The sequence below is a fragment of the Mauremys reevesii genome, linkage group 18 (assembly GCF_016161935.1).
Source record: "Mauremys reevesii isolate NIE-2019 linkage group 18, ASM1616193v1, whole genome shotgun sequence".
NCBI classification, from domain to species: Eukaryota; Metazoa; Chordata; order Testudines; family Geoemydidae; genus Mauremys; species Mauremys reevesii.
Window position 1 is genome coordinate 5,136,756 of NC_052640.1, and position 20,980 is coordinate 5,157,735.

Consider the following 20,980-nt stretch of genomic DNA (forward strand, 5'->3'; position numbering starts at 1 on the left):
CAGGAGGCAGGCAGAAACAGGGTCCAGTGCGGCAGCAGCCGGGAGTCTGCACGGTTGCTCGGACAGCCTACTGAAGACACTTCCTGGCTTTAAGTAGTCAATGTGAGCCATGGTCTGGGGGGCTCTGCGTTTTAATTTAATTCCTGGCCACTGATCTGGGGGGCTCTGCGTTTTAATTTAATTTTAAATGAAGCTTCTTAATCTTTTTAAAAACCTTATTTACTTTACATACAACAATAGTTTAGTTATATATTACAGACTTACAGAAAGAGACCTTCTAAAAATGTTAAAATGTATTACTGGCATGCAAAACCTTAAATTAGAGTGAATAATTGAAGACTCGGCACCCCACTTCTGAAAGGTTGTCGACCCCTGCACTAGCATATCTACCAGGTCTGCAAAACACCATAGCAGACACGCTGAGTAGACATTTCTGCCAGCACCATGAATGGGAGCTGAGCGATCCTATTCTACTGAAGATTTTTTTCACCTGCGGCTTCCTGGAGATATAAACCTCTTCGCAACTCCATGTAATGCAAAATGCCGATGATTCTGCCCATGGCGAGGTCAAGGTCTCAATTCTTTAGGGGGCACCTTTCTCCTATATGCCTATCCCCCAACATTGTTGTTCCTCAAGGTCCTGAGCAAACTGAAGCAAGAGAGAGTGGTTATCATCCTTGTAGCACTGGCCTGGCTGAGGCAGGTGGTTCCCAGACCTGATTCACCTGACTCTGCAGCCACCTTTTCACCTCCCCTGACAGCAGATCTACTGACCCAAGAATTCGGCACAATAACTCATCTCAACCTCTCCTTGCTACATCTCAAGGTCCGGCTCCTTGATGGTTCTTGGGCATAGAAAGGGATTGTTCTTTCAAAGTACAAAATGTGCTGTTGATAGTAGGAAACTCTCCACAAGAGAGACTTACCTGCAGAAGTGGAATTGTTCCCATTCTTGAGGCATCCAATGGGCATTATCACCTCATAAGTCACACCTCAGTCATATACTTGAATATTTGTTGAATTTAAAAACCCTGGGCTTATCTCATAGCTCCATCAAAGACTACATAGTCTGCTATTACAGCCTTCTACCTATCAGTTGACAAGTTCAGTATTCACACACCCCATGACTTCAAGTTTCATTAAGGGCGTGACCAATCTTTTTCCTCACATTAGAGAGCCTGCTCCACCTTGGGACCTTAATCTATTTCTCAGTGCATTGAGGAAGCCACACTTTGAGGCTATGAGGAGCTATTCTCTCCTCCTCCTTCAAAAATGCATTCCTTGTAACCATCACTTCAGCCAGAAGGGTGTGGGAGTTGGGATCACATGTGGCAGATCCACCCTTACGTGATATTTTATTGAGACAAGATGACTCAGTGTCCCCACTCTTTCTTGTAGCCCAGTGTCTCTTCAGACTTCCATATCACCCAGGACAACTTGGTTAGAAATTGAATCAGATCCTTGATATTTGCTTGAGAGCTGAAAACACCTGACCCTTTTGTTTAACATCAGGATTCAGGATCCTCTGCCTGAAGTAAGCTGTAATCCCAGCATCCCCTACTGTCTGTACCAGCTCTCGAAACACTATCACTTGGCATTTAGGAACCGGAAATTGATTTTAAAAGAGCCCTTTTAATGTTAACAATATGTCAAAGTATCCTTTATAGTAAGTAGGGCAGTAGCTGATACTGGGACTGTTGCTTACTTAATCATAATTGTCTTTTTGATGCTGGGTTTGGTTTTTTTTGGCCTTGTTGCTTGTTAGATTTCAAAATATGCCCAATTATACATTATGGTGCATATTGTTTATTTAAGGCCATAATATTTATGCAGCAAGAGAGTCATTTTCGCCCCTAAAACAAGCAAAAAACAGCCTGACCACTAGGTATGCATGAGAGAAAGAGAGAGGCAGTGCAGAAGCTCTAAACATCTGTTAGTGGGTTTACTTTCTCTTATCCCATAGCCTTTCTTCTTAAGGCACTGACTTGGGGATATTAGCAAATCTAGATGAGAGTTCTAAGATTTTGACTCAGCTTTTCATTATGGACTGTTCCATTTCATTATTCAGTCCCCCTACTTGTATAGGAACAGTTATAATTTGTGACTGGTCTGCTTTGGTTCTCTTTGCCACAGACCAGCTTTGTGAACTCATACAAGTCACATTCTCTCTCTTTCTCTCATTCCCCTCCCAACCTTTATATATCTTGCATATTTTAACTGTGAGCTCTTCAGGTCAGGAATTCTCTCTTACTATGGGTCTGTCTACACTACAAACACTACAGAGGAACAGCTGCAGCACTTTAGTATAGACAGTTATTACAGCCATGGAAGGGGTTTTTCATCACTGTAGTAAATCAAGCCCGGTGAGAGGTAGTAGCTAGATGGACAGTAGAATTTTTCTGTCTGTCAGAGGGGGGATGTGTGAGAAAAATTTTCACACCCCTAAGCAACATGGCTAGGTCGACCTAAGTTTTAGGTGTAGACCAGGCCTATGTGTTTGTACAGTGTCTAAAAGAGTGAGACATCAGTCTTGCCTGAGGCTCTAGTGCTACTGTAATATACACCTCTACTCCGATATAACGCAACCCGATATAACGTGGTAAAGCAGTGCTCGGGGGGTGGGTGGGGGGGCGCACTCCAGTGGATCAAAGCAAGTTCGATATAACACGGTTTCACCTATAACACAGTAAGATTTTTTGGCTCCCGAGGACAGCGTTATATCAGGGTAGAAGTGTAAATAAGTCTTTGCAGAATGTGCAGATTCTTTTCTCCATTTGTTAGGAATGCAATGTATTCAGTCAGTCACTCATAGGTGAAGGGATTTGGGGTTTGGAGTTTTTTCATGTAAGCAATTGTTGTACTTTTGATTGACACAGAGTTTTGTGATCCCAAATTGGAGGTGAGGTGGTACAGTCAATTGTGAATGGAAGTGGAGGTCCTTAAATGTATTTAAAAGTGGTCTAGGCATTTGTAACTTATGTTTTAAAAAGCTTATATTGACATTGAAGTGCCTAGTAGTCAAAGCACTGGATTTATATCTATATAAAAAAATCTTTGGTGTACTTTATGTAAGAATTTGAACATATCTATTTCAGAAATTGTGGGTTTTTTTTAACATCTTCAGCGTTCATTTATTTTTTATCTTTATTCTTTCAAGCTTTTCTGGGTATAGCAAAAATTGTGTTGAGGTAATATTGATGGGATTTGAAAGCTTAAAAAAAGTTAGTTATTTATAACAAATGTTTTATCCCTTACTCTTAAAAGCCTGGTCTCTATCGCAACATTTTAATGAATTTCTCCTTTGCTCTCTTTGTCAGCAGTGGGTAGTAGTATGAATTATTTCTTTTTAAGTTTCTCCCTAAATAGCAAACTATGCCTGTGGCTCAACTTCTCCTTCTCACTTTACTATCTTTCACTGAAATTACTTGCAATTTAGGAAATAGTCTTTTGCAAGCTCTCTACGCATGTATAGCGTGAGTCTTTTTAGTGTCTGTTCTGCAATACTAACTAAGGATATGTCTATATTGCAAAGAAAAACCTGCAACACAGAGTCTGAGACTGGGTCAATTGACTTGGGCTTGGAGTGCGGGGCCAAAAATAGCTGTATAGATTTTCCCATTCTGGCTGGAGATGGGCTCTGAAACCCAGTGAGGTGGGAGGATTTCATATCCCTGACTCCAGCCCAACCAGGAAAGACTACACTGCTATTTTTTAGCCCCGCAAGCCCAAGTCAGTTGGGCCCAGGCTCTGAGACATGGTGTCATGGATTTTTCTTTGCAATGTAGACATATCTGTAAGTGTTGGTCTGTGCTCTCCCCTGTACAACACATGGAGTAAATATCATTTATACCAGTTTATCATTTGTTTTCTTACCTTGGCTGCCTCTGGTAAAGAAAACTATAGCTTGTGCTTCCCTAACTGAACTTTAGTGCTCATGAAAGGTGCTAAGTTAACAGTCCTGGAAACTTCCCTTGTCTTCACATTGGGAGTTTAAAGAGGACTGCTCTGCCTTCAAGTGTCATATTTATCTGCTTGTCGAGTCCATGTCAGAGGCCTGTGGAGCCCTGAAGGATTTTGCTCCCCAGCATCTGGATTCTTTCTTTGAGCCAAGAAGTTGCAGCAGTTGAGCCATGAGCTCTGTGAGTCTATCCGGCATTAAGAGGTATAAGGAGCTGGAGGAGGCATAGGAGAAGGGGAGCGTACAGACTTCTAGATTTATTTGCTTGTTCTACTACAGACTACAGTAAACAAACTGCTGCGTGTGTACTCTCCTTAATATACCTGTGCGCTCTTTCAACATTGAATGTCATGGTAATTGGAGCTAGAATATCAAAGCAATCAGTCGAACCCACCAGGTTTCATATGGTTTCAACATTTTGAAAGAAAATCACAAATTGGGCCAGGTTTGCCAAAAGGTGCATGCCCTAAAGGCCCATCAGCACTACAGTGATAACCAATTCAGGGATCCAAAGTTTTTATCAGGTTGTGGAGACACGAGACATCAATACTATAACTTTTAACCATATTAAGGCTGAGTCCCCTGACTCAGTTATAGTTTTAAAGGTAGGGGCTTAGTGAATCTTCCAGCCAACCTGGTTTATGTTTACAGTTTATTACAAAATATGGAATCCAGCACGTTTTTTAAAGTTTTGTGTTTCAGTGAGTAAATGTTTTAAATCAGCTCTTTTCAACTTCAATTAAATCATTGAATTTTACTATAAATTATCATATGACATCTGTCTGTACTGCAGACTTTTTTTATTTTAAAAACCCTATGCAGTGAGTATTTTAACTTCTCTCAAAAACAAATAATATAAGTTACCAAGGTGCCAAGTGGCTACAAAATATATGAAAGAAATGACTTTTTCTATAGGTCTTTACTAACTAATTAAAAAATTAAATCATCTAAATTTGTATTTCTGTAGCAGACCACGTCTCCAAACAAATGACATTTGTGTCCAAGATTTACCAAATACAGATTATGCCAGCAATAGAAACTTTGAAAACTATTTATAGATTCCAAGGCCAGAAGGGACCATTGTGATCATTCTAGTCTGACCTCTTGTATAACATATAGGCCCTAGAACTTCTCCAAATAATCCCTAGAGCAGATCTTCTAGAAAAACATCCAAAATTGATATAAAAATTGTCAGTGATGGAGACTGTACCAGGACCCTATTGATAAGTGTCAAGTAATAAAACCTCTGAATTCTTTTGCAAAAAAAGAAATAATTTTGTAGCCAGTTCAAGAAATGCCTTCAGCATTGATACAATTCACTTACAGAACCAGCTGTTTGTTGTGGAATATCAGAAGTACTATTTTGACAGTTCACTCAACTTTATCAGTTGTTAGTGAGTGAGTTGTATTGAGGAATGTGCACAGATGTTGCAATATAAGAGCAAGACCAAGCAGATGTGTCCATTTCTGTTTGTGGCAGATAAGGATTCTGAAAATGGCTAGAAGAAGTAAAGCATTCAAGGTAGGGAATTTTGTAAAAACTGATGCTTCTAAGATCAAACCAGATACAACCTTTCTAGAAATTTCAGCAGCAAAGCAGTACAGCTCTATGTTATCAGCATCCAAATGATAGTCTAATCTGTCAGTGATTCTAAGAGGAAAGTAAAGAAACATACCAAAGAAAAGGAGCTAGGGACTCCCACAAACCGCAGGTAATTCAATTTGATATAAATTGTGTCAGCTTGCAGGAAACGTCCTTAATTTAGTTGAGAACTGCCCTGGAAACCTTATGAACTGAAATTTAGAAGCTGTATACTTTAATAAACCAAAAGATGTAAGCAGGACTAGATGTATGGATGCAAATCCATATCCAGCAATCCTTAGAGATTTAAGACTAGAGACTGTCAAGTAAGCAGTGTTTTAAAAAAAAAAAAAAAAAGATTAAAATTTAGCTAATACTTTGACATTAGATGTTCACTTCTACAAGTGCCGTGCTCTACTTTGTTAGAAAAAGTAAATTTTCACTTGGTTAATCTTCTGACTTCCAATCTTTGAAGACTTGGGGACAGATCCTCAACAGGTATAAATCAGCATAGCTCCTATGATGTGAATTAGCATAGCTCTATTAACATCTGCTGAGAATCTGGACCATGATCGTTTGCATATAGGAATCCGAGGTAGATTATTGTAGAATAATGCCAAAATAAACCATTCAAGCAATAATTAAAAAATTTCTAACTCCTGTTCCTCATTTTGTTTCCTACACAGAGACCTTTTCCTGAAAACTGAGGGGAAGAACCCAGTCTTAGTCTTTGATTAGTTAGATTGGTCAAGTGACCAATACTTTTGCCATTTGTAGTGACAAGTGTAATTTTAATTGTTAGATCGATCTTTACTTCAGCTAAGTAGCGCATCCTGGAGATGTTCAGTTGGCTAGTTTGCCATTTGGATTCTTATAGACTCATAGACTTTAAGGTCAGAAGGGACCATTATGATCATCTAGTCTGACCTCCTGCACAATGCAGGCCACAGAATCTCACCCATCCACTTCTATAACAAACCCCTAACCTATGTCTGAGTTATTGAAGTCCTCAAATTTGTTGTTTGAAGATCTCAAGCTGCAGAGAATCCTCCAGCAAGTGACCCGTGCCCTATGCTGCAGAGGAAGGCGAAAAACCTCCAGGGCCTGTGCCAATCTGCCCTGGAGGAAAATTCCTTCCCGACCCCAAATATGGCGATCAGTTAAACCCTGAGCATGTGGGCAACAGCCAGCACCCAGGAAAGAATTCTCTGTAGTAACTTAGATCCCATCCCATCACAGACCACTGGGCATACTTACCTGCTGATAATCAAAGATCAATTGCCAAATTAATTGCCAAATTCTTGATTAATTGTGGAATGAAATGTTGTTTCAGATGCTGCCTCAAAGATTACTGCTTTCATATTCATGCACAAATACCAAAAATCTATGTAGCTTTTCCTGTGTGGATAAGAAACATGTCTTTGGAGTCTTTCAGGTTTGGCTCCACAGTTATGATTTCTTTGATATTTGTGTGCTGCAATCATGTTTTAAAAGAAAATGGTAAACTTGATAAGTTTGAGGGTAAGTGCTCCTTCAACTTGCCCAGTTATGTTGAATCCTGCACAGGAAAACTGGAAAATCTGACCTATTGCAGAGATGATGAGGGTGGTCTCTGTAGTCAGTTACTACTTATGCACCCTTCCCTCACCTGACTGATTACAATAACAAAGTATTAATGTTTGCTTTCCCTGTAAAATGCTTGTGACCTCCCTGGCTGGTTGCAATGACACGGGACTGTATCTGAGCCCAGGGTGAAACTTATTTTGTAGCTTTAAATGTTGTCACAGGCCTTATATGCTTATTAAGCATGAGAATAGACTACAAAAAGAAAAGGTACTCAACATTTGATGAGAAGAAAAAGCATGAAATAATTTGAGGCTGACTTTCTTACTCTAGAAATCAGTGTCTGAAGAACAACCTAACTTTATTAATAAATGTTCTTCCTATTGCTTATAAAGTGCCATTTAAAATGGGCTAATTCTGAACAATCAAACAGATTTTTAAAAGCTCAGTAACCTGTGGGCACTGCTAAATCAATATATGTAGCAGTCACTTAAGTGTATGCACCATAGGATGTCTATTTGGTTAAGTATCTCCCAAATCTTTTCAGAATAATCTTTTTTGTTTGTAGATAGTATATTAAAAATGTACCCTTTACAAAAGATACACAAATAGCAAAACCAGGAATTTTCTAGAATAATGAAGATACTTAATTAAGTTTGTTTTCTGTCTGGAAAACGATACTTAAAATAGGAATTTAATATTTACTTGGAATTAAAGTTAAAAATACCCAGTCACAAGTGTCAGAATAGTTATGAAGAAATTTCAACTTAAAAATTTGATCCTGATCATAAAAATACATAGCAACAAAACTTGTTCTAATTCTTTGATCTTGCAAAAGCTTGTTTTTGATTTCTTCAGTGGTTTCTTTGTGTAATATGAATTGATAAACATTTAATAAATTTAAAGCACAAAGTAATGTATGTGTCGCACATATGCACAATGTATCAGGTTTTATTAAAGCAGAAAAATTACAAAATCAATTATCAACAACATTCTTCTGGGAAAGAAAAAGTTAAACTGTCTTTCAGCTGTTCAGACACAATTAGGACACTTTAGATTAGCGGGTGCATACATTTTGCTTATTTTTCACAGGTTAGGAATGAAATGGAATTTAAGGCACGACTTTCTATTCAACAGCAGTCCAGAGAGCCCTTCCTACTGGCGTGCTAAATGTAACATTTGGGGGGAATTGTACTGTGACAGATTGTTGGTCTGGTTGATCTGATGGTCCATGAGGAGATCTTTAGAGCCCTGCAGATCTGCGGATATTCACTTTATAGCCAAAGACCACGTTCGCAGATAGTGGATGGATGCGGATACAATTTTTGTATCCACGCAGGGGTCTAGAGCTCTTTCTCCTCATGAAGTTGGTCTTCAGAATTAAAAAGTTGGAGAGCTTTTGCTTTACAGTATATGGCGTGATGTCATTGAGTTGCCTTACTGATCCCCCTTGTAAAGGTCTATGCTCAAAGCTGTTCCCCTGTTGTTAAGGCTATCAGTGCTATATAATTTATTCGTTGGTATATAACATTTTACCTGACCTAAGACAAGATGTTGAGTTTGGGCTGAAATTGAGCTTTGATTTGAAAGTTCCACTCAATCAATCTAAACAGTTGGTCTTCTTTCACTTCCTTTCTTTTCTTCTTCCTCCTTGGTTTTCATTTCATATACATTAATAAGATAACGGAATAGTAATCTGTACTCTGTCATTCTCACTTTGAATCTCATGCTTTAGGTCCACTAAGTGAGTAACTGTGTTTCAAATTAAATATAGACTTTGTTTATAGTCCAGAAAGGCTGGAGAGAGTTCTGAATCAATAGCTTAGCGAGGTACAATTAGGTGTTTAAACCTCATCTGGCACACACTTTGAAGACGCTATTATTTTTGTAGAGCAAAAAAGCAAAACATATTTGATCTAAAAAAATCAAACTAAATGATCTAGTGTTTGTCATAGTATCAAAGGAGAACCCAAATAGTAAGCAGGTAATGATTATTTTTTGTGTTGCCTGTGACATTTGTCTAGCAAGCATTTAAAAAACAGACAAAAAAAACAAACACCAATAATATTTTAGGTGTTTAACTCCTGAGGGGAGCCACCTTTTCTTTGTAAGACCTACTATTTAAAAATATTATGTTAGTTTTTAGAATTGATCTTCATTAATTGTTCTTCCTCTTTGCTGCTGCTGCTGCTTGTTACTTTCTATTTGAGAATCCATCCTCCTGAGTTACAAGTAGAGAGCCCTGTGTGGATACAAAATTTGTATCTGCATCCGATACATGATCTGCAAGCATGTTCTGTGGATATAAAGTGGATATCTGCAGATTTGCAGGGCTCTATTTACAAGGAACACATTTCCTGCATATAAAATTTTGACTTTTTGGAACAAAACATTATAAAGTATGACAACCTCTAATACAGATTAATAGAATATTCTGCCAGAGGAGGCGAGAGAATACACAAAGCCTAGCACTTCAAAAGAACAATTTAATATAAACAGTATTTATCGTAAATGTATTATTCAGTGTAATGTATAGTTTAGTAACTAACATTCTTAGACTGGAAATATTGATATACAAAATTTACTTGCTAATATTTAACCATTAAAATGTATCTTTGCTAATGTAAATTCTGTAAGAATTTCATTTTTTTTAAACGTACCCTTTTATTAGTAAGACTAAATCCTGCTCACTATACTTAGGTAAAGTATTTTCACTGACTTCAGTAGGTTTACTCATGAAAATGGTCAATATGACATGTCCTGAAGTGATTTATCTATTCTTGTTCATCACATTTATAAAATTTATCTTTATTTTCCTACTGTATACTTTGTATGCCTATCCTGTAAGTTAAAAAAACACAAAATATAGAAGGACTGCCTGTCAATATAATTACCCCTACTCTTAACCCTTTCTCTCCTCAATAGCCTGAGTAAAGAGAGAAGACAATATGGGCTTTGTAGCATTCCCGAGGGCTAATAAATCCAAGGACTTATCACAGAAAATGCTCTGCCAGCAGCTCCCTCTTATTTCTATTGAGGGCATGCCAGCTCGAGTGACTCTGCTGATCTCAGATGCGGTACTGTGTAATATGAGGAAAAGAGATCTGTCTTCTCTCACAGAAATAATGGTTTTCTGGCTTAGTACTTGGAAGAATTCTCCAAAAATTGCTTTCCATCAGGGTTGCTTGATTTTGTTGTTCCCACTTTGTTTCCCATTTTATTTGGAAGTGCCAAGATAAAGACATTTTTCTCCTCATAGAAACATCTGATCATAAGGTGTGTGTTTGATGTGACAGCAGCTATCAGTAAGGAAGAGAACACGATATAACTGCAAACATTTGAAGCAGGTGTAACAGAGTAATGGGATAAAAGTGAGATGAATAGCAGGGGGAAAAAAGTCACAGTGGGAGGGAGCTGTGAGGTTAGAAAATTGGGGGAAGCTCTATCACTTGAACTGTTCTAAAACTGGAGAAAGTACTACAAAATGTACTTCAGGGAATAATCATGCATTTCTTGGGACGTGGACTTAAGACGTGAAATGTTTTCTTTAAAAAAATATTCTAACACTTTAGATTGGCATTATGTTCCAATCTAATATTTAGAAGTTATATTACATGTATTATGTTGGACTTTGCTTTTTTTAAAGCATTTCTAATAAAAGCAGACATGTTTGCACTAGTAAATGTGACCTTGTTCTCCTCTTAGATTCTAACATTTGAGACTAAGAATCCAACAGAACTAGCTGAGCGTTTGCGTTCTGTATGCGGAAACCAGAGCAACGCCTATGCCCGTCTGCTTGAATACCGTTTAAATGCTTTGCGTGGACTCTGGAATGCTCAGCGCCAGCTAGCCTTGGAAGAACAACATGAACGGGAAAATTCTGGGGATGAAGAAACGTTGGCCTTGCTCAAGCGTCAGGGTTTGTTACAGCAACCTGAGCAAGCACCATTTACTTCACGGATGGGACTTCTATTGGTCTTTCCTCTCATTCAGTCTCAAAGTAGAACAGACCCTTCTCTCTGTAACATAACTGCTGAAGTACTATTGAATTGCCTTCGAGATTGCCAGCCTTTGAGTTTGACTAAGGAACCAGCTGACTGTCTTAATGGAATTGAATCTTTGCTCTGCTCCTGGTTGGAGGAAACATCTGCCTCAGGCCAACAGATTCCATATAAACAAAAAGAGAATGCTGCTGCCGCCCTTGTTGCCTTGGCCTGTGCAAGGTAAGAAGAGTCTATATTAGACAGATGTCATGGTTAATGAGGGTAGCATGTGTTTGTGCTAAAGAATGGCAGAAATTACACCTCTACCCCATTATAATGCCACCCGATATAACACGAATTTGGACATAACGTGGTAAAGCAGCGCTCCAGGGAGGCGGGGCTGTGTGCCTCGACAGATCAAATCAAGTTAGATATTATGCAGTTTCACCTATAACACGGTAAGATTTTTTTGGCAAGCATTATATCGAGGTAGAGGTGTATAATGTGGTCATGCTGTGGAAAAGCTTTTCATTTTACACTACCTAGTAGTCTCTTCATATTAAAAAATTGGTTGGAAAAGGTGAAACCAATACAGAAAATATAAATGCTTAGCTCGTGTGGAAGAGGAAAGATTTAGCCTAGGACTGACTCTTGTGCGTGTGGTTTCCTTTACTGTGTTGAACCCATCTGTAAGGATGGTTGACACAGGATACTAAACATTCCCTTTATTCTCTTTCTTTTAATAAATGGGGAAAGGTTTGTCTGACTTCTCCCTGTGCTCTGTGACCCTGGTCCTGCTGCTTATTTTTCCTCAAGGGCTTATATAGAGGTCAATGTACTTCAGTCTGTCATCTGCTGAAGGAGGTCTTTTTTTAGATTTTTAGAGGACTGGTGTTTAGCACTTTCTGAAAATCGTGACCCTCTAATGTACACCAAATTGCTAGTCACATCTGAAAATCTTGACATAAATTTTTTAAATACTTCTGGGCTGAGATGTTGTCTGCCAATTTTAACTGAATAAGGTGCGAATGTAGAATTATAAACACAAGAAAAGTATGTTTTATAATGGAAACTAGCAAATGGTTAGAGAAATGTTATCAGGTGCTGTTGTAATAGGTTTCTTTATAAAGGCTACCTGTGGAAAAAGACTGATGTTGACCTACTGGCTTATAGGTAGCCTGAATTTGAATATAAACACCATATTGTTTTACTGTATCTTTCAAATTCTTTCTGCTGTGAATAATCGCTTTCTACATAAAGTGTCTTTGGCCAGTTTTAGGAAAGATTAGCTGAGATAAACTCATAATATTTTTTTAAAAATTACTTTGATCTGAACCGATTGATAAACTGGGCTCAAGCAAACAGTATGAGTTTTAATAAGTCCAAATGTAAAATTATACATCTAGGAACAAAGAATGGGAGACTTTCTCCTGGAAAGCAGTGACTCTTAAAGACTTGTATCAGAGGGGTAGCCGTGTTAGTCTGGATCTGTAAGAGTAGCAAAGAGTCCTGTGGCACCTTATAGACTAACAAACGTATTGGAGCATGAGCTTTTGTGGGTGAATACCCACTTCGTCGGATGCGACTTGAGGGCCATGGTGAACATGAGCTCCTAATGCGACATAGTGACCAAAAGGGCTAATGTGGTCCTTGGATGTATAAATAGGAATCCCGAGTAGGAGTAGGGAGGTTATATTACCTCTGTATTTGGCACTGTTGTGACAACTACTGGAATACTGTTTCCCATTCTGGTGTCTGCATTTCAAGAAGGATGCGATAAATTGGAGAGGTTTCAGAGAAGAGCCATGAGGGTGATTTAAGAGATTGGAAAACGTGTCTTATAGTGGTAGACTCCAGAAGCTCAATCTGTTTTGCTTAACCAAGAGAAGGTGTGTGTGTGTGTGGGGAGGATTTGATTCCACTCTAGAAGTACCTATATGGGGGAACAAAACTTTGAGAATGGGTTCTTCAGTCTAGCAGACAAAGTTATAATGAGATCAAATGCTGGGAGTTGAAGCTAAACAAATTCAGACTAGAAATAAAGCACAATTATTTAACAGTTAGTGTTATTAACCATTGGAACACCTTACCAAGGGTTGTGGTGGATTCTACATCAGTGGCAATTTTAAAATCAAGATTGAAACTTTTTCTAAAAGATCTGCTATAGTTGAAACACAAATCACTTCGGGGAATTCCTGTGCCGGGTTATACATGAGGTCAGATTAGATGACCACAGTAGTATCTTCAGGGTTTATAATCTATTAAATGCATTAAATAAAATGTATGTGACAGATTACATTTGTTTTGTGCACCAGTTGGGGGTCAATGGTTGCTATCTGGCATGTCTAAGTTATTATCAAAAGGCATGGATAATGTCTTTGTGAATTTAAATGGTTAAAGGAACCAAAATGAACCAAAGGCATTGAATTGAAGATCTTCTTCATAGCTTGTCTTTACAAAATTATCTACATAATGCTACCTACAGTGTTGTGTTTACCTACAAAAGCCATGCACTCCTCCATGCATTGGGCACCATTTACAAAGAAAGAAGCCTTTGAAAGAAGACTAATATTGATAATCCTTTTTCAATCCTGGGTGCTTCATTTTCCTAAGGATACAAAAGCAATGGGATGAATATTGTTTTAAAAAACTGATTAAAATTCTTGGGGGGAAATTGAAATTGAGCATTTCAAAGACGGGATATCAAAGGACTGTCAACCATTAGAGGCTTTTTCCAGGGTGTAGCACTAAAGTTTGTACAAAACTAATGTACTGGTAATCCGCTTTCTTAGTTTCTATATGCACCTGCAAGTTAAACGTTTTGTAGAAGCTACTAAAAAGAGCCCCTTCAGTTGGGGAAGAACCCATTATAAGAAACATTTTGGTAGTGGCCTAAACAATTAAGAGATCTCTACCGTTCAACTTCTCTGACAAACACTTGCAAGTGTGTACCCCAAGTTCTATTTCCTAGGCTTGAGATTTTTAAATTCCTTTTAAGGATAATCAATTGCCGAAAGCACTTGACTCTCCCTTTGAAGCCTTCATTTGCAACACTTATAAACCAAATATAGTCCTTCAGGCTGCGTAGATGTCATTATTTTTCTTAAATTATGAATAAAAAGAATCTAAGATGCTCTAAAGGTGATTCCCAGTTGCCCTCCCTTGTATATTGTTTATGGAGCTGCCTGTGGCAGCTGATGCCCAAAATAAGAAGTGGGTTCAGGGCTGGCAGTTAGATAAAATCCTTCCTTCTGCCCCCTCTTTGTTTGTGTTACCCCAGAGTTGAGTGGAAGTAATCTAGAAGAAGGATGCAAACAGGAAAAAAAGTTGGCTCGTTGAGAGAGAAAACATCCTTGAGGTTTTACAAGGACACTGGACATTGTCTTAAATATCTGTTGTCCTTTGTTGCCTTGCATTCAAATTAGTGTATTTTCCATGAACAAAGACTTCTAACTCTTATTTTAATTATTTTCCTAGGGGATCACTGAAAACTTTTGTTCACACAGTACATCTATTACAGAAACAGACAGATCTGGGATCCCTGCCTGTGGCTGATGTATTATACAGGTGGGTAATAACTTTTCTAATTGTAGCTCTTTTGCATCAACCTTGAAAATGTGTAAATATTAAAGATAAAAGATTAGTCTCAAAATGTGATCCATTGACAAATCCAAGACTTTATAGTTACTAAAATGAAAATTTTGAAGCCCTAGGAAAAATCCGGTTAATTGAAGAAGGATAATGATAAAATGTGTGTTAATTTAAAAAAAAATAAATTCCTAAAGTTCCCTTAAAATGGCTTAATTATGAACTGTAACATAGTGATAAGAAATTTCTCATTTGAAAAATATCTTAATGTTCAAGCTGGTTAATTGTTGCTTTTATCATTATTCTGAAAACATTTTCTTTATGTATCTTACTCTTTACTCTTTTTGGTTTAAAGGTTGCTGCTTCTGGAAGGCGGGCCTGGATCTCCCTCCTGTTTGCTTGGGGGAAAACACATGGTATCTTGGGGATTTGAAGATATGTTACCTGCACCTGATGCCAACAGTGGCTCCAGCTCTGAAAACAAAGGTGAAGAGTTTGTTTTATGACTATACTAAAATCACTTAAGAGGATCAGATTTTTTTTGCATTGATTGTACAGAGTATTTTTTTTCTCTATCTAAAGCTTTAGAATTTCAGAAGTTTTTTCTTTCTGTTGGAAAGAGTATAAAAGCAGTCATGAGGCATAATGAAGAGAACACATGGGGCCATGTTTTTTCAGAAGATAGCGTACTTGGGCATCTGTAGGAACATGCAGGCACTTGTTATATCTGCAAAACCCCACATTTGTGCAAGAAGATGGCTATGTAGGCACCCAGTTTTCCAACTTGCACATTCAAAAACAGACTAATGGGCATGGACTTAATTTTACAGGGAGCCTGTTATTACTGGGTCATCTTTGTAATAGTACACAATCTTTGTAGTACACAATCGTGTAAACTTGATGGAGATGGGTACATGAGGGAATAGAGCTTCCTTTGGTTGCTTTTTTTTTTTTTTTTTTGAGTAGGAGGTTAAATGGAAGAAAAGAGTCCACTTGTATTAAAATTAATAAAGTTTTAGCTGGCTAAAGGAAATTTTTAAATCTGCATATTGATGTAGTACAATGGATTGTATCACTTTACTAAACACTTGCTATTGGCTTCAATGCATGGATACAACTCAGTTACTGTTAAGGACTGAATGTCATTTTTATCATGGCTAGTGATCTGGGGTATACATTTAGGCGTCTATCAAGCAATATGCATAGCAGAATTCACTGATTTCAGTGGGAGTTTTGCACAAAGATTAAATTGAGAATAGCTTTTATAACGAAACTTTTGTTTTTTGTCTAATGCATAATTGTCCTGTTAAGCATCCATTAGTGGGAAGGTGCTTAACTTTAGGACTGCCAATGTTTCTGTCCTTTCTCTTCCTTACCCATCTTCCTCTGCTCTGACTTATCTCTTTCTGTGCCTCTCCTGTTCTTCACTCTGTATTTCCCTGCCTACAGCAATTCCCAATCCCACCACTTCCCTAATTCTATTGCTACAAAGGTAAGCAATGAAATAGTTATTGTTGGTGTTGAAGTGTCATCAGACTTGAGTTGACATCTCAGTGAGATCACTGGAGATGAAAGGAATTCACACCTCTGAGTCATTTGTGTCAGCTTGCCTACAGACTCAGGAAGACAAATATATTGGTTTACACTCCATGCATGTTTGGAAGCTTATGTTTGCAACCATGAGAGCTAGGAAGTTACTTGTTCGGGAAAAAAAATGAAAGCTTAGATTCTGTGATCTTAGTATATAATCTGAACTACCAAAATACATTAAGTGGGCTGGTTATTTGACATTCCTGCATTAATATTATATTGTGTGTGCCGTACATGTATCATTGCAGCCAGATTTTTCCATTCTCCCCCCCACCCTCCATCTTTTTTTGCTTGCTTGTTAGTTTTCTACTTCTACTTCTAATGTATTTGAGTTAAAAGATTTGGTAGAGATCTCATCCTTCTTGATCAAAGATCTTTCTCTCAATTAACAAAGATCTGAGACACAAATGGCTAGATGTACGAGCAATACTGAGTTCCACCAGCATTTACTGGCACCAACAATTACATCTTAAATGCACCGAGTTAGATTTTTTTTCACATAGTTACAAACAGTATGTTAAGGTTACAGTGGTGGTCTTGAGCAGAAAAGCTTGCCACATTCATAAACCTTGGGTGTTATCTCCCGTTCCAGGATGCTGATGTGTGAGCAACAGTAGCCTCTTCTTGATACCCTAGGAACAGGAGTTAAATCCTTCTATTCTTTTCAAGCAAAACAAAAGACAATTGTCTTCTGCTCCATTACAACCTTCTGAAAGTATTTAATTGAAAATTATGTTTAAAATGTATTGTAAGGAATAATTTTAGATTCTGGTAGTGAAGGTAAAGCATTTTCATCTAAAATGAGTCCTGTTGATCATGTCCTATTACTAAGCATGGTTAAATGCAGCATTCTAACTTGCACCATAGTCAGACTTGAATAGTGTGCAGCCAAAAATGTGCAGGGGCTCTCTGATCAGGTTCTGAACTCTCAATCAGAACATATGAGGAATTTAAGATTAGAACTTAAACTCTGAGCCATATTGCATAACAGATAAGAAAGCAATACAGAAATAGGGAACTTCTCAAATGTGTATATCATCCATATCTGAGAAAACAGTTTGTTACCTGACGCCATTTTGCATACTTGAATAAGCATGTTACACTGTTCTCATTCAAGTTGCTTGGAAGCACTTCACATTTTTTGTATAATTTATTTCATATTTTAATATATATACATTAGCAATGTGGGTAAATTGTAAATATACAGTTATGCATAACTGGATTCAGGCATGGTAGTGTGCCTACTAAAATGGGGCAGTGGTCCTTGATTGGCCATCTTAGAAGTGACTGTAATACAAATAATAATTTATATATAAATATAAACTTTACCTCTTCTGACCAGAGAAGAAGAGGAGCTCTCATTGGTTTTCAGTCACTGTCCTAACAGCAGCAGTGACATGATCATTGTAGCTTTGCTGTCCATAAAAGGTCTCCACTCAATGCTTCCTTCCTATTTCAGATGCAGACTTAGGGCGCTGTCTTGCAGCAGATGGACTTTATCTTTATACAACTAATTCAGTAGGCAGAGGAATAAGCAAATTAGGATCTGGATTACACGGTACTTTACGGTAAGCCACAGTATTGTGATATTTCTGCCTTTGCAGATCTATTATCCTATCTAGATAAATCTTTGTCACCAGAGGACCTGATAAGTGTATGAAACATCTAATATTTTTTTCACTAAATCATTTTTCAGTGATTCAGATTTAGTGATTTGATTTTCCCCCCTTCTTATATTGAAAATTACTGCCATTAAATATCTTCCTCGTCTAACATGGTCCATATTTTGAGATGTTTTCCTTTATAGAATATTGTAGGCATAAATTTATTCTTCCCTGGGAGCAGTTGACAGTGGCAAGTGGGACAGCCTCTGTACCTAGGGAACGAGACTGTCACTGAGGGACATGAGGAAGCTCCCCCCCCACATTGGAGTCTCTGATATCCATTGGCCAGATGGAGCAAGGGGAGCTGATTGACCAGCATTCACTAGCTCCCAGGATTTAACCTGAGTCAGGGGCCATGAGGAGGCCATGTGGAGCTCTTTTGACTCTGTCCCACCCTGAGCTAGGCATGGGAATGTGGCCTGACTGGTACTGCGAGACTAGCCAGTCACCCGTTTGGGGGGTCAGGAAGGAAATTTTTCTCCCATGAGCCAATTGGGAGAGGACCAAGGAATTTTTCACCTTTCCTCACAGCACCTTCAAGCCACAGTAGGCTGAGTAAGAATAGGCATAGTACCTAAATGAGGTACGTGGTTGAGTTATGAAATCATTGCAACTTGCGGCCCTTTTCCAGTGGAGTTGAAAAGATAAAATTAATGGTTCCCAGAGGTAAAAAACCTGGGATTTTGTTGGTGGCCTTGGGCTCATGGGAGAGGGCGAGTCCCTCATGGGTCGAGGTCATGTTCCTTCTGTACCCTCCGTCCCCCTCATGGAGGGGTGGGTGGTTGGACTTGGAACGAGCTGAGCTCTGAGGAGAGCCTACCCCAAGTTACCGTTTGTATGGTGGGGTTTACAGGACTCCTACATTGGAACCAATGAAATGCCTGGTATAGGAGAGTATCGATTATGGATGGGTAGTGCCACTTTCTTGTGTTTAAGTTTAATAAAAGTCGCGGCCTGCTGCTTAAAATCCATCCATCTCATTTCACCACCATGTCCGCATCAAACCTTGGTATTTAGGAATTTATATCGCCTATGTTACAAATTTCAGCCCTGTGCAATTCACAATACAAATTATTAGCACTGAGATTGTTCTATCTCTTCATTCTTTCCTTGGTTATGATTCTTGAATCTTCAGAGTCTTCACATGCTTAAAACCAGTGTTACTACGTTAAATAAATACATGCCTTTGTAGCTAGGTTCAAACAAAGCTCAAGAAATGTTTGAAAAGGTGCAGCATATTTAAAGGTTTGTAATGTCCTGCTTTTTCCCCAGAGGCTTTGTATACTGTCGTAACGAGGAGTTGGAGACTGGATGGGTTGCTTTTGGCAATGGCAAACTTCTTCATCGGCCTGTCTCTTTTGATAATAAGCCTCACTCCCTTTTCCAGGTCATTGACCAGAATACCCTTCAGGTAAAAAAACAAAAACAAAAAAATCACCAAAACCCTCATGCCTTTATTTTATAATCGTAATACAGTAAGGAAATATTCTTAAATTGTCAATAATAATAATAATACTGATGTACTTTCAGCAAAATTTCTAATTTAAATTTAATTAGTTCTCTTGTGCTGAGAGTTTGCTTTTTCCCTTCATGAAACTGCTTCTGCAGATTCCCACTGGTAGAGTTGCATGTCCTGCCTCACAAACCATCTTACAAGTTACATTGTGTTACAGTGTTTATGCGCACACATAACAAATTAATAGTATTTTAAAACAAAGCAAAATGATCTTTATCTTCAAACCAAATATATTTAGAGCATACCTTCCCCCTCCCCCCGATGCCTCCATTTTTCTTAAGTACAAGAATGGTTGGCACCTTCACTTCTCGCTATAATTGTGTTTTGCAGACGAGCAACTGTCCCTCTTGACAATGTTTTTCCATTGTGGTTTAAAGAAGTTTCACTGAAGAATAAGGAGTAAGGCTGTTTGTCTGTTTCCAGCCATATACAATATGTTTCCTCAAATTAAGTGTTTGGATTCCTCATTAAATGAGTTTCCTTCCAGAATTTTGAGCAGACATTTCAGTAAAGTAGGATAAAGCAGATAACTATATTAATATTTACATTTTGCTGATAGTACTATATACATTTTTCAGCAATTTGAAACCATGATCTTTTGTCTATTTTTAGATGGATAACTGTGTCTTGCTAGCATGGAATTTGTTAGTACACAATACCTTTATTTGGCAAACTGTATTCTCCCTCAAATCATAGCAAATTATAACTAGATAAGTAAGCCTAATGAGCCTTGCTCTAGAATAACTAAAAACACTAACTTTTTAAATTAATAGTCTGAAGAACAGCTTCAAAATGTGAACTGAACTCTCCTTTCTTGCTTTCCTATTGATCTCTAGGTATGTCACATACTCCCCATGCCAGTAAATCACTTCCCAGTTGGCAGTACTATGACCACAGTACATCTTTCTTCAGATGGTACCTATTTCTATTGGATCTGGTCTCCTGCAAGCCTGAATGAAAAAACACCAAAGGGACACTCTGTCTTTATGGATATTTTTGAACTTATAGTAAGTGTATTTTCAATTAAATTAGCAATTTGTTTATTTGTAGCAGACTTAGTTTAGTGACATGAATAACACTTCTTAAAATGGTAACATTTAATAAAGTTACTCAACATGTTAATTGTTCATTTGAGTGCTAGTAGATAACTTCAGGAATACAGTCAAAATATTACAAGCAGTTGACATAGTGTTTAACAGGATGAAAAGCCATACTATAAAATCTGCACTTCCAAAGGACATTCCAATATTGCAGGCTTGCTTGTAACCTGTGTTGTTAGTGTGAAATATATTATAGCATCGTTATTACTCTGTTTCATACTGAAACAGTAATTTAGTGTAAGTGCCATATACTAAGTGGAGACTGCTTACTTTGTATTATTTGCTATAGTTAAAAAATCATCTAAATACTGGGTTTTGTATAATGTTAACTTCAACTTTATTTCTGGAAATTTATTTATAGCAACTGGACTATTACTGTTGTATTTTCCAAAGTAAAAAATGTCTAAAGATGATCAGTCATGATATGATTTTGGCC

General features: G+C 37.9%; 1 protein-coding gene across 8 annotated transcripts in view; it reads left to right on the plus strand.

Annotated features, from left to right (window-relative positions):
- Window positions 1–20,980, plus strand: part of HECTD4 (HECT domain E3 ubiquitin protein ligase 4) — a 112,829-nt gene that overhangs the window by 12,335 nt on the left and 79,514 nt on the right. For all 8 annotated transcript variants that reach the window (XM_039504791.1, XM_039504792.1, XM_039504796.1 and 5 more), the window contains exons 2-7: window positions 10,809–11,326; window positions 14,564–14,653; window positions 15,030–15,160; window positions 17,724–17,832; window positions 19,201–19,339; window positions 20,281–20,451. In XM_039504791.1, the coding sequence (XP_039360725.1) occupies window positions 10,809–11,326; window positions 14,564–14,653; window positions 15,030–15,160; window positions 17,724–17,832; window positions 19,201–19,339; window positions 20,281–20,451 (1,158 nt within the window). The remainder of the gene's footprint in view (window positions 1–10,808; window positions 11,327–14,563; window positions 14,654–15,029; window positions 15,161–17,723; window positions 17,833–19,200; window positions 19,340–20,280; window positions 20,452–20,980) is intronic.